The 12,428-nt window shown below is 49.5% G+C and overlaps 1 protein-coding gene across 1 annotated transcript; it reads left to right on the top strand.

Moving 5' to 3' along the window:
• The first annotated feature begins 7,282 nt into the window (after positions 1-7,282).
• Positions 7,283-8,621, top strand: LOC310887840 (olfactory receptor 14C36-like). The gene has a single exon (XM_083814017.1). The coding sequence runs from the start codon at positions 7,579-7,581 to the stop codon at positions 8,539-8,541; it is 963 nt and encodes a 320-aa protein (XP_083670143.1). The 5' UTR covers positions 7,283-7,578; the 3' UTR covers positions 8,542-8,621.
• The last annotated feature ends 3,807 nt before the right edge of the window (positions 8,622-12,428 follow it).

Consider the following 12,428-nt stretch of genomic DNA (forward strand, 5'->3'; position numbering starts at 1 on the left):
AGAGGGGCCCTGCCTCCAGCCAGGGGGAGGAAAGGGACAATCGAGTTTATTGGACTGTGTGGATTCGATGGCCTGGCACGTCAGACGCACAGAAGTATAAGGCTTTGGTAGACACCGGTGCACAATGTACTCTAATGCCATCAAGCTATAAAGGGCCAGAGCCCATCTGTATTTATGGTGTGACGGGGGGATCCCAGCAGTTAACTGTATTGGAGGCTGAAGTGAGTCTAACCGGTAATGAGTGGCAAAAGCACCGTATTGTGACTGGCCCAGATGCTCCATGCATCCTTGGCATAGACTATCTTAGAAGAGGATATTTCAAGGACCCAAAAGGGTTCCGCTGGGCTTTTGGCATAGCTGCTTTGGAGACAGAGGACATTAAACAGTTGTCTACCTTGCCTGGTCTCTCAGAGGACCCTTCTGTTGTGGGGTTGCTGAGGGTTGAAGAACAGCAAGTGCCGATCGCTACCACAACTGTGCACCGGCGGCAATATCGCACCAACCGAGACTCCCTGAGTCCCATCCATAAGCTAATTCGTCAACTGGAGAGCCAAGGAGTGATCAGCAAGACTCATTCACCTTTTAATAGTCCCATATGGCCAGTGCAAAAGTCTAATGGTGAGTGGAGACTAACAGTGGACTATCGTGGCCTGAACGAAGTCACGCCACCACTGAGTGCTGCAGTGCCGGACATGCTAGAACTCCAGTATGAACTGGAATCAAAGGCAGCCAAGTGGTATGCCACAATTGATATCACTAATGCATTTTTCTCCATCCCTCTAGCAGCACAGTGCAGGCCACAGTTTGCTTTCACTTGGAGGGGAGTCCAGTATACTTGGAATCGGCTGCCCCAGGGGTGGAAACACAGCCCTACCATTTGCCATGGACTGATCCAGTCTGCGCTGGAGCAGGGGGAAGCTCCTGAACACCTGCAGTACATCGATGACATCATTGTGTGGGGTGACACTGCAGAAGAAGTTTTCGAGAAAGGGAAGAAAATAGTCCAAATCCTTCTGAAGGCCGGTTTTGCCATAAAACAGAATAAAGTTAAAGGACCTGCACGAGAGATCCAGTTTTTAGGAATAAAATGGCAAGATGGACGTCGTCAAATCCCAATGGATGTGATCAACAAAATAACAGCTATGTCTCCACCAACTAGCAAAAAAGAAACACAAACTTTCCTAGGTGTCGTGGGGTTTTGGAGAATGCATATTCCAAATTACAGTCTGATTGTAAACCCGCTCTACCAAGTAACCCGTAAGAAGAATGCTTTTGAATGGGGCCCTGAGCAACGACAAGCCTTTGAACAAATTAAGCAGCAAATAGTTCATGCAGTAGCCCTCGGGCCAGTCCGAACAGGACCAGATGTAAAGAATGTGCTCTACACCGCAGCCGGGGAGAATGGTCCCACCTGGAGCCTCTGGCAGAAAGAACCTGGGGAAACTCGAGGTCGACCCCTGGGGTTTTGGAGTCGGGGATACAGAGGATCTGCAGCCCGCTATACTCCAACTGAAAAGGAGATATTGGCAGCATATGAAGGAGTTCGATCTGCTTCGGAAGTGGTCGGTACTGAAGCGCAGCTCCTCCTGGCACCCCGACTGCCGGTACTAGGCTGGATGTTCAAAGGAAGGGTCCCCTCTACACATCATGCAACTGATGCTACATGGAGCAAGTGGGTTGCACTGATTACTCAGCGGGCTCGAATAGGAAACCCCAGTCGCCCAGGAATCTTGGAGGTGATTATGGACTGGCCAGAAGGCAAATACTTTGGGATATCATCAGAGGAGGAGGTGGTTCGTGCTGAAGAAGCCCCACTGTACAACAAGCTACCGGAAAATGAGAAGAAATATGCCTTGTTCAGTGATGGGTCCTGTCGTATTGTGGGAAAGCATCGGAGATGGAAAGCTGCTGTATGGAGTCCTACACGACGAGTTGCAGAAGCTGCTGAGGGAGAAGGTGAATCGAGTCAGTTTGCAGAAGTAAAAGCCATTCAGCTGGCTTTAGATATTGCTGAACGAGAAAAGTGGCCAGTTCTCTATCTCTATACTGATTCATGGATGGTAGCAAATGCCCTGTGGGGGTGGTTACAGCAATGGAAGCAGAACAACTGGCAGCGCAGGGGCAAGCCCATCTGGGCTGCGGCATTGTGGCAAGATATTGCTGCCCGGGTAGAGAACCTGGTTGTAAAGGTACGCCATGTAGATGCTCATGTGCCCAAGAATCGGGCTACTGAAGAACATCAAAACAACCAGCAGGTGGATCAGGCTGCTAAGATTGAAGTGGCTCAGGTGGACCTGGACTGGCAACATAAAGGTGAATTATTTATAGCCCGATGGGCCCATGACACCTCAGGCCATCAAGGTAGAGATACAACATACAGATGGGCTCGTGATCGAGGGGTGGACCTGACCATGGACACTATAGCACAAGTTATTCGTGACTGTGAAACATGTGCTGCAATCAAGCAAGCCAAACGGTCAAAACCTCTTTGGTATGGAGGACGATGGCTGAAATATAAATATGGAGAGGCCTGGCAGATTGATTACATCACACTCCCTCAAACCCGCAACGGCAAGCGCCACGTACTTACAATGGTGGAAGCAACCACCGGATGGCTGGAAACATATCCTGTGCCCCATGCCACCGCCCGGAACACTATCCTGGGCCTTGAAAAGCAAGTCCTATGGCGACATGGCACCCCAGAGAGAATTGAGTCAGACAACGGGACTCATTTCCGAAACAACCTTATAGACACTTGGGCCAAAGAACATGGTATTGAGTGGGTGTATCACATCCCCTATCATGCACCAGCCTCTGGAAAAGTTGAACGATACAATGGACTGTTGAAGACTACACTGAAAGCAATGGGTGCTGGGACATTCAAAAATTGGGATACGCATTTGGCAAAGGCCACCTGGTTAGTCAATACCAGGGGATCTGCCAACCGAGCTGGACCTGCCCAATCAAACCTGTTACGCACTGTAGAAGAGGATAAAGTTCCTGTAGTGCACGTAAGAAACATGCTGGGTAAAACAGTCTGGGCTACTCCTGCCTCAGGAAAAGGCAAACCCATTCGTGGAATTGCTTTTGCTCAGGGACCTGGATGCACTTGGTGGGTAATGCAAAAGAATGGGGAAGTCGGGTGTGTACCTCAAGGGGATTTGATACTGGGTGAGAATAGCCCATGAGTTGAATTGTAGTATGTTAATTATTATATAATACTGTATGTCATCACTACCATGATTGCTATATATCATAGATGAAAATGGTGATTAATTACAAGGTATTGAAAAGAGTGTAACCTGAGCATGACATAAATGGTATGGAATAAGGGGTGGATATCTGTCCTGGTTCCAGTTAGGACAGAGTTAATTTTCCCTCATAGTAGCTGGTAGGGTGCTATGTTTTGGATTAGGATGAGAAGAGCGCTGATAACATGCTGATGTTTTAATTGTTGCAGAGCAGTGTTTACACCAGGCCAAGGACTTTTTGACTTCTCGCTCTGTCCTGCCAGCGAGCAGGCTGGGGGTGCAGCAGGAGCTGGGAGGGGACAGACCCAGGACAGCTGACCCAGACTGGCCAAAGGGGTATTCCATACCATCTGACGTCATGCCAAACAATATATAGGGGTGGCTGGCCGGGGTGGGGGGGCCGGCTGCTCGGGGATAGGCTGGGCATCGTTCAGCGGGTGGTGAGCAATTGCATTGTGCATCACTTGTTTTCTTACACGTTATTATTATTAATACTATTATCATTATCACTATTATTATTATTATTGTTATTATTATATTCCTGTCTTAATAAACTGTCTTTATCTCAACTCACCGACTTCACTTTCCCGTTTCTCTCCCCCATCCCAGAGAGGGAGGGGGGAGGGTGAGCGAACGGCTGTGTGGTGTTTAGCTGCCAGCCGGGTTAAACCACAACACCTTGATACTGTGCTTACATGGGTCAGCACTAAGTGAATGTCTAATATCTAATCTAAAACTACCCTCTTTTAGTTTTATAGCCATTACCCCTTGTCCTGTCACCAAATTCCCTGATAAAGTGTCCCTCCCCAGCTTTCCTGTAGGCCCCCTTTAGGTACTGGAAGGTTGCTGTAAGGTCTCCTCAAGCCCTTCTCCTTTCCATCTTGACAAACCCCAATTCTCCCAGCCTGTCTTCATAACAGACCTGCTCCAGTCCTCTGAATGATTTTGTGGCCATGCTCTGGACCTGCTCTACTAAGCTGGTATGTCTTTTATGCTGAACTGAGACATAAATTAAAAGATAGGCATTTATTGAGCTGTTGAAGAAACACTAAAAAAAATCTGTATTTTTCTTTTATTCATGGTGTGAGGAATATTGGGTAATACTGCATCTTCCTTTGCAACTAATAGTTACACTTGATGAAACACGGTTTTCCTACAAATGGCTAAACTTCTGTTCGTCAAGTGAATAGTGAATAATGAGTTCTTTTTATTATTTTATTTTATTTTATTTTATTTTATTTTATTTTATTTTATTTTATTTTATTTTACTTTGCATGTGTGCACAGCTCTTGCTTTACTTCTTAAACTGTCTTTATCTCAGCCCACAAGGTTTCTCACTTTTAGACCCACTGGGTGGGAGGACCAAGCTAGCTGCTGTGTGGTGCTTAGCTACTTCCAGGTTAATCCACAACAAAACCTTCCTGAAGTCAGAGTAGATCTATATGCGCTGCTCTACTCTCATCTGCCAGGCCAGTCATTTCATCATGGACATTTCATGCCCAAAGTGATTAAATGTGGCTTCCCCTACATGAAGATGTCCCAACTGCTCGGGATGATTTTCTTGTCCTTCCAAGCCTGGAAAAGGGTTCCAGGAGGAGCTGCTCTATCGCCTTTCCAGGGATGGAGTGGAACCTGAACACCCCATACTCATCCTGAGCTTACCATGAACCATATCCCCCAGATCCCCTTCTTCAGGGTTATGCTCCATCCACTTGTCCCCAGTCTATATGTACATCCAGGAATACGCAGTCTGATGTGCAGAATCTGGCATTAGTTCTTTTTAAATGTTAAATGGTAGGCGACTGACCACCATTCAAATCTATCAAGATGTCTCTGTAAGGCCCCTTTACCCTCAAGGCAATTGACTTTAATTTTAATTGACTTAATTTTCTCCCAGTTTTGGGAAGGAGAGAGAGATGTTATAGGGAAGGTTTATATGATTTAGCTAACTGCCAAGGGACAGCTCCCAGGTTAGTGACAAGGCACAAAGGAAGGCAACATTTTTAGGCAGTAGACACTGACAAAATGCCAATCCCTATATTCCCAGTCTCTGAAGTTCTAATGAATGCTAACCTGCGCAACGTATGGCACCTCAAATGTCAAATGGTGTTTGCATTTGAACAACTCACTGCTCTTCTCTGTCTCCTGTAATTACCGAGACAGCTTAGCCTAGAGTATTTTGTACATATCTGAACAGAGGCGAGAGAAATCCCAAATTGTGTGGGTTTGTGGCTGATATGGAAGGTTCTGGGCCCCATTTCAGCCCTAGGTCATTGAACTCAGAATGAGATGCATCAGTTGACTCACTGTGATCACTTCCCTCAACTTGGGAAAATGTGATTCCTGTCAGTCACATTCTGGGTGTCTTACCTAAAAGTGGAAGAGGACAAGGTGATTCTTTGATGAAACTTCTCCTGACAGGAGAAATGACACTGCTGGAAGTAGCTGTCTCTCCCCAGCTGAGAGCGAACATCAGGGATTGCTTCAGCCTGATTCAAAATCAGTTCCCTGGAGTTCCCTCGTGTCAAGAGCTCCCTGTGCTGCTGAGCTGGGCCGGGCTCCTGGGACCAAGGGGAGCTCCTGGCAAGCGGGCAGCGCTGCAGAGAGACAGCTCTGCCCACGAGCAGCTCCTCTGCACAGCGCAGCAGGGCTGGGGACACTGCCTGCAGGGGACAAGGGTGGCTGGCAGAAGGGAGGGAGATGTTAAAGGCAGTGTGGAGGGGGGCTGCTGAGAGCTCACTGCGGGAGAAATCTTCACAGCTGTAACATGGAGCTCTAACATGGTAAGGGTCCGTGGGAGAGCAGGCAGATACAGTATCCTAGAGGGTTCTTCTACAGCTGCCACTTCCCACAGCCGATAGGTTAAGTCACAGGGGCTTGCTGGCTTCTATAGTGTGGAGGACAGGGATGTTCCCTGGATCAATAATTACGTACCTATTCTATCAGAAGAACAGGACATGAGGGTTCCTTCTCGCGGGGTTGGCCGCAGGCTACACAACTGGGGTGCAGGCAGGGGTGGCCAGGGCTGTGGTGCAGAGCAGGGTCCCTGCTGTGCCCCAGGGGCTGTGTGCCGGGGCAGGGCCTCTGCCGCCTGCCAGGCTCAGCACTCAGCCTGCCCAGGGAGCTGCCCAGGGTGCTGCGGGGAGAAGCTGTGGTGGAAGGAGTCCCCGGAGCAAGGCAGGACAAGGCAGGGTCCTGCTGATGGTGGGAGTCTACTTCCTGGGTGTCCTGGTTTCAGCTAGGATCGAGTTAATTTTCCTCCTAGTAGCTCGTAGGGTGCTATGTTTTGGATTGGGATGAGAATAGTGTTGATAACACACTGATGTATTAATTATTGCAGAGCAGTGTTTACACCAGGCCAAGGACTTTTCGGCTTCTCGCTCTGTCCTGCCAGCGAGCAGGCTGGGGGTGCAGCAGGAGCTGGGAGGGGACAGACCCAGGACAGCTGACCCAAACTGGCCAAAGGGGTATTCCATACCATCTGATGTCATGCTGAACAATATATAGGGGTGGCTGGCCGGGGTGGGGGGGCTGGTTGCTTGGGGATAGTCTGGGCATCGGTCCATGTGTACAGCATTGTACATCACTTGTTTTGTACACATTAGTAGTAGTAGTGCTATTATCCTTATTATTATTATTTTCCCTGTCTTAATAACCTGTCTTTATCTCAACCCACAGGCTTCATTTTCCTGTTTCTCTCCCCCATCCCAGAGACGGAGGGGGGAGGATGAGCAAATCGCTGTGTAGTGTTTAGATATTAGCTGGATTAAACCACAGCACTGAACAGGCTGCTCACAGCTCCACAGAACCCCCACGGCATCTCTGGGGCTTCTATTGTTAAGGAAGACCAAGGCAGGGGCTACCTGAAGGGAAGGCACTCTCAGAACTCTGCTTTCACTTTCCTGCTGTGAGGGACAGTTATGAGGTTGATAAGGAGTTATCAGGTTTTTAGAAGGGACTGAAGATCGTAGAACCTTACGGTGAAATAGATTTGTACGTTTGTGAAGAACCTCCTAATTTCCCTTAACACCTGTACAGATAGCACAAGCTATGTCAGCAAAATGGGCACCTGAAATCCATCTCTGGTGCTCTTTACCGGATACTATAAGGCAGTACTGACTGCTCCTGAGTCCACCAAAGATCTGCCTGGTCCCTGCGGAACTCTTAGGCAGCAAAACCCGGAGCTCCAGGAAGGAGTACATCCTCTTCACAACTGACACTGTGTCTTTCTGAGGAGCTTTCTTTGAAATATAAGTTAAGCTCAGAGAAGTCTAAATTGTCACTCTCTGTTCCTCCACGGACAGGTCCACATGTGCAGAGGCATCAAATGTCCAACAGCAGCTTCCCCACGGAGTTCCTCCTCCTGCCATTCGCAGACACACGCGAGCTGCAGCTCCTGCACTTCGGGCTCTTCCTGGGCATCTACCTGGCTGCCCTCCTGGGCAACGGCCTCATCCTCACAGCCATAGCCTGCGACCACCACCTCCACACCCCCATGTACTTCTTCCTCCTCAACCTCGCCCTCCTCGACCTGGGCACTATTACCACCACTGTCCCCAAAGCCATGGCCAATTTTCTCTGGGACACCACGGCCATTTCCTATGCAGGTTGTACCACCCAGGTCTTTATGTTTGTTGTCTTTATCACAGCAGAGTTTTATCTTCTCACAATCATGGCCTATGACCGCTACATTGCTATCTGCAAACCCCTGCACTATGGGACAATAATGGACAGCAGAACTTGTGTCAACATGGCAGCAGCTGCCTGGGACAGTACTTTTCTCTATGCTGTGCTGCACACTGCCAATACCTTTTCCCTCCCCCTCTGCCAAGGCAATGCCCTGGACCAGTTCTTCTGTGAAATTCCCCAGATCCTCAAGATCTCCTGCTCAGATGCCTACCTCAGAGAAGTTGGGCTTGTTGTGGTTAGTGCTGTTTTAGCATCTGGGTGTTTTGCTTTCCTTGTGCTGTCCTATGTGCAGATCTTCAGGGCTGTGCTGAGGATACCATCATTTCATGGACGACACAAAGCCTTTTCTACATGCCTCCCTCACCTGGCCGTGGCCTCCCTGTTCATCAGCACTGCCGCATTTGCCTACCTGAAACCTCCCTCCATGTCCTCCTCCTCCCTGAATCTTTTGGTGGCAGTTCTGTACTCGGTGGTGCCTCCAGCAGTTAACCCCCTCATCTACAGCATGAGGAACCAGGAGCTCAAGGATGCAGTATGGAAACTGATGATTGACTGTTTTTCAGAACCAATAAACTGCCTGTCTTCTGCATATCACTCATAATATAACTCATTAAAGGACAAGACTTTTTTTTTTCTTTTTGCATAACTTGTGATATATGTGTTCATAAAAAACATCTTTTCTCTTCCCCTTCTATTTATCTATCTATTTTCTCATGTGGCTCTGAAACAAGGTGTATTTAAAGGGCAATTAAGATGTATTGAAATAAAAGGATGGATCCTGCAGTGACTTGCTTGCCTGAGATCCTTTCTCAGATACCTGTGGTGGATCTGCAGGTGTACTTGGCTCTGCACAGAGGTGGAGGGAAGAAGAGTCCTGGCACAGCACCACTGCCAGGGCTTGGTCTGTCCCGATCTGCTTTACTTTACCACCCATGCTCTCCTTTGGAGCCGTTGTGTTGCTGTGAGGACTGATTGCTCTTGTCGCTTGCTCACCATGCTGCTGTGGGACAGTCCTGTGTCCACAGGCAGGGACAGGCCAGGGGCACTTCTCTAACACAGCTGGCTCTGTACCAGCATCTCCAGCATAAAAGGGGATGTGCTGAGGGCAGTGCCTGAAGGCTCAGCTCTTCTCCCAAAGCTGCTCTCATGGATATTGCAAAGGGATGGACTCGAAGGAGGCTTCTTGCTTTGCTTGTTTCTCTGTGGGCTCACACAGATGGGATAGACGTCCCAGGAACAGGATTTAGTAGGGAAGCGCTGATTCCACTGATTCCATTCCTGTCTTTTGGTGCCCTGCACATATGAGATGTTGATTTTACCGGCCTGTGTCCACAACATGCAAGGCTGTCCTCTGGGGAGAGACAGGGGGGACCAGCAGAGCAGGGGCTGGTCTGGGCCCTTGTTCTCTGGACACCCTGGCAGATGCTGCCCCAGGGCAATGGTCCCAGAGCAGCCCCTCACAACCACCATTCCCAGCACTGGGCTCTTGCTCCAGCTCTCACAGGTGGTTTCTTCCTCCAGCTGTGGACACTAAATGACTACTACTTGCCTTGTCCATATGAGACTGCCCATAGCGTGGGTATGGTGAGATGAATCCAAGTGACCCCAAGTGCAACAAACTATCCCCTAAGGGGGCCATCATGTCCAGTGGGACAGACAGAGTCTCAGGGTCACTTCTCTTTGGAGGTATGGTCCCCTGGGAAACCAGCTGAATGAAGCAATGCCAGTTCCTTCACTGTAGAGATTCTCAATATTCTCCTAAATTTTCTATTCAGTTCTTGATTCACTTTTCCACACAGAGGTGGCCATTTCCTTCAGCCCTGGAGTTGCTAAAGGCTACATGGGGAAATGTGAGTCTGGATGTGTGGGAGGCCTTCTGAAGCATGAGCTGGTTGGCAGGCAGAGTACCTGAGGGGTTGTGCAGGGCATCCCCTGCACCCACTGCTCCTGGGTGGGCTGGGAAGAGGCCTCCTGAGCACAACAGCTCCTTGTGCTCCTGTGGATGCTGGCTGTGAGGTCACTTCTGTCCCAGCCCCTGGCTGGCCAACAGCAGGGAGGCAGAGCCTCTGAGGTCATAAAGGCCATCAGAAAGCTGCCCCAACAGGGTGACACATATGGGGAGGCCAGGGGAAAGCTGGGGTATAAGGGTGGTAGATCTGGAGAATAGGGGCTTGGCTAAGAGAAAGGAAAGATTTCGAAGCAGTAAGAGGGGTTCAGGTAAGGCTGCTGCTTCTGCAACACTCACTGGGAAAGTATTCATTTCACTTAGCTCTTGAAAATCCACAGTCCTTAACCCTTAGCATTAAATTGCCAGCCTTAACACCTTCTCCTTTAGGAAAGCAGATTATAAAACCCTAATCAAAAATAGTCGATACCCTAAAGAATGGCTGGATAATCAAAGCAGAACACCAAGTCCTCCCTCTGAATCTCTGCCCAATCCCTAAACTTGGAAGGAAGATCTAATCCCTAAACCCTAACCACTTAATCCTCAAATCCCTCATTCCTGCTCTGTTATCCAAAACTGAAGCAGTTTGGCTTCATGAGGCTGCGCAGGCCTTGAAAGGACCTGGAGCATCCACTTGGTCTTGGAGGAGGCAGGGGAGGCGACATGGATCTGGACATGTCACAGGACTCAAGGAGGAGATGGGTGGGGATGCTCTGCTGAGGTCAGCTGTGCCTCAGGATCTCAGGAGGCAGAAGGAGGCCTATGGCTGTGCAGGTGGGTGTCAGGGCACTTCTGCCTGATAGGCCCCCTTCAGGAACATGGGTGGTCTATGAGGGTGACATTTTAGCTGTCATAAGGAACTGAGGAGCCACTCACATGCAGCTAGTGTAAATCTTTATTTCAATGTCACTCCTGCCCCAGTACCTAACAGAGCTTGCACATAGGTCTGTCCAATCCATTGAGAAACTGAAAGGCCATCAGGAGATGTATGGTCTTGGAGGATGACAAGGACTTTTCCTTTGTCTTGTTAGGTGCTGGGCTCCAAGGAGGATGCCAGGTTTGGATGTTCGTATAGGGTGTTGATTTTGCCTTAGAAACTCTGAATCCAGTAGGAAGCAATTGGCTTTGGTGGGGACTGTGGGGTCACTTCTGCCTCTGGAGCTGAGAGGCCAGCAGCAGGAGCATGGCTGGGCAAGGGACTGGGAGGTCCCATCTTTCTGAGGTAGCTGCCAGGCCAACCCTTGCCTCCCGGCTGGCAGGTGGGCTTGTAGGCTCACATCTCCCAGCATCTCTCACAGGCCAGCAGAAGGCACCTGGCTGGCATGGTGCTTGTGTGATGCTTTTTGCCCAAGTACCTGAAAGGCCCATGCAGAAGCTGCCTTGACTGTGGGTTGTCAAGTCTCTTGTGCCTGAGTACATGACTGGGGAACAGCAGACATGTGGCTTGGTTGTGTCTATCTGAGGAGCTGAAAGGCCAGCAGGAAGGCCACATGGCCTGGAAGATCATGGTGAGGATCCTTCTGTCTGGTCAGCTGACAGGCCCCATGAAGGCTGATGGGTGTGGATGCCTGTGTGAAGGATGGTTTCTGAGATGTTGGAACTTTCCTTGATCATGGGAAACAGCATGTGAGAGAAAACCTGCCTCAAAGGGAAGCTTGGGTGCTGGAGATAAGACATGAGAGAGAAGATAAGTGAGTGGAAGGGATGTTCTATAGTATCAGAAGTTACCTGGAGGGAATCTGTTATCAGTCCATGGGTTTGTGTTTCAGGGCACAGCTGGAGAGGGTAGAGACATCAATGAAGTCATAGAAATGTGAAGGGGTGAGCAAGGGGGGAAAGCAAGATGGATGTTTGCATCCTGAAGGGAAACAGGGACAGGTGTGGGACAATATAGGACAGCCAGTGGTGGCAATGAACAAGGGCTCTGGCAACGTGAGACTTAGCCAAGAAAGCCAAGGTCTTGTACCCTTGGCACATCTCCCTGCCACCAAGGCCTGGGAGGAAACACGTTGTCCTCTTAGCAATGGGGCTTGTCTCCACTTTGCTCCCCCTGACAGAGGCCAGGAGGTGTCACACCGTTGTCTTTCACTTGACACTGCATAACCCACATCCCACTGACCGAGGAAGAGCCCAGAGCTCCAGATGAGGGACAGGACATCTCTGCCCACAGATGGCAGCAGGCCTTGGCCTTTCTGCTTGATTAAACAAAGCCAGCATTTTCTCAGCCTCAGAGCCACCTGCACAGGGCCTTGGCCTACCTGTAATCATGGCCTCCAATTACCTGCTCTAAGGAGTCCATGGGCCTTTGTCAGTAATGGCCCTCAGAGGGACCAATCAGTGCTTTGAAGGACTTTGGGGTTTGGCTTCTGACTTGGGTTTTCTGAGAGATTTCATCAGTCTCCTCTCAGGAGCTGAAGCTGATAAACTTGTCAGCAACTACACCTTGGGCTTATTAAGACACAGACAGGCCTAAGAGTCTCTTAAGGAGGTCTGGACAGATAGGAGAAGTTTGACACTGTGCAGACAAACTTGTTCCACACCTC

This window comes from Anser anser, assembly GCF_964211835.1.
Source record: "Anser anser genome assembly, chromosome: 29".
NCBI lineage: Eukaryota > Metazoa > Chordata > Aves > Anseriformes > Anatidae > Anser > Anser anser.

What these genes read in the sequence shown, in the direction of transcription:
- LOC310887840 (XM_083814017.1), top strand. Translation starts at nt 7,579, where the DNA reads ATGTCCAACAGCAGCTTCCCCACGGAGTTCCTCCTCCTGCCATTCGCA.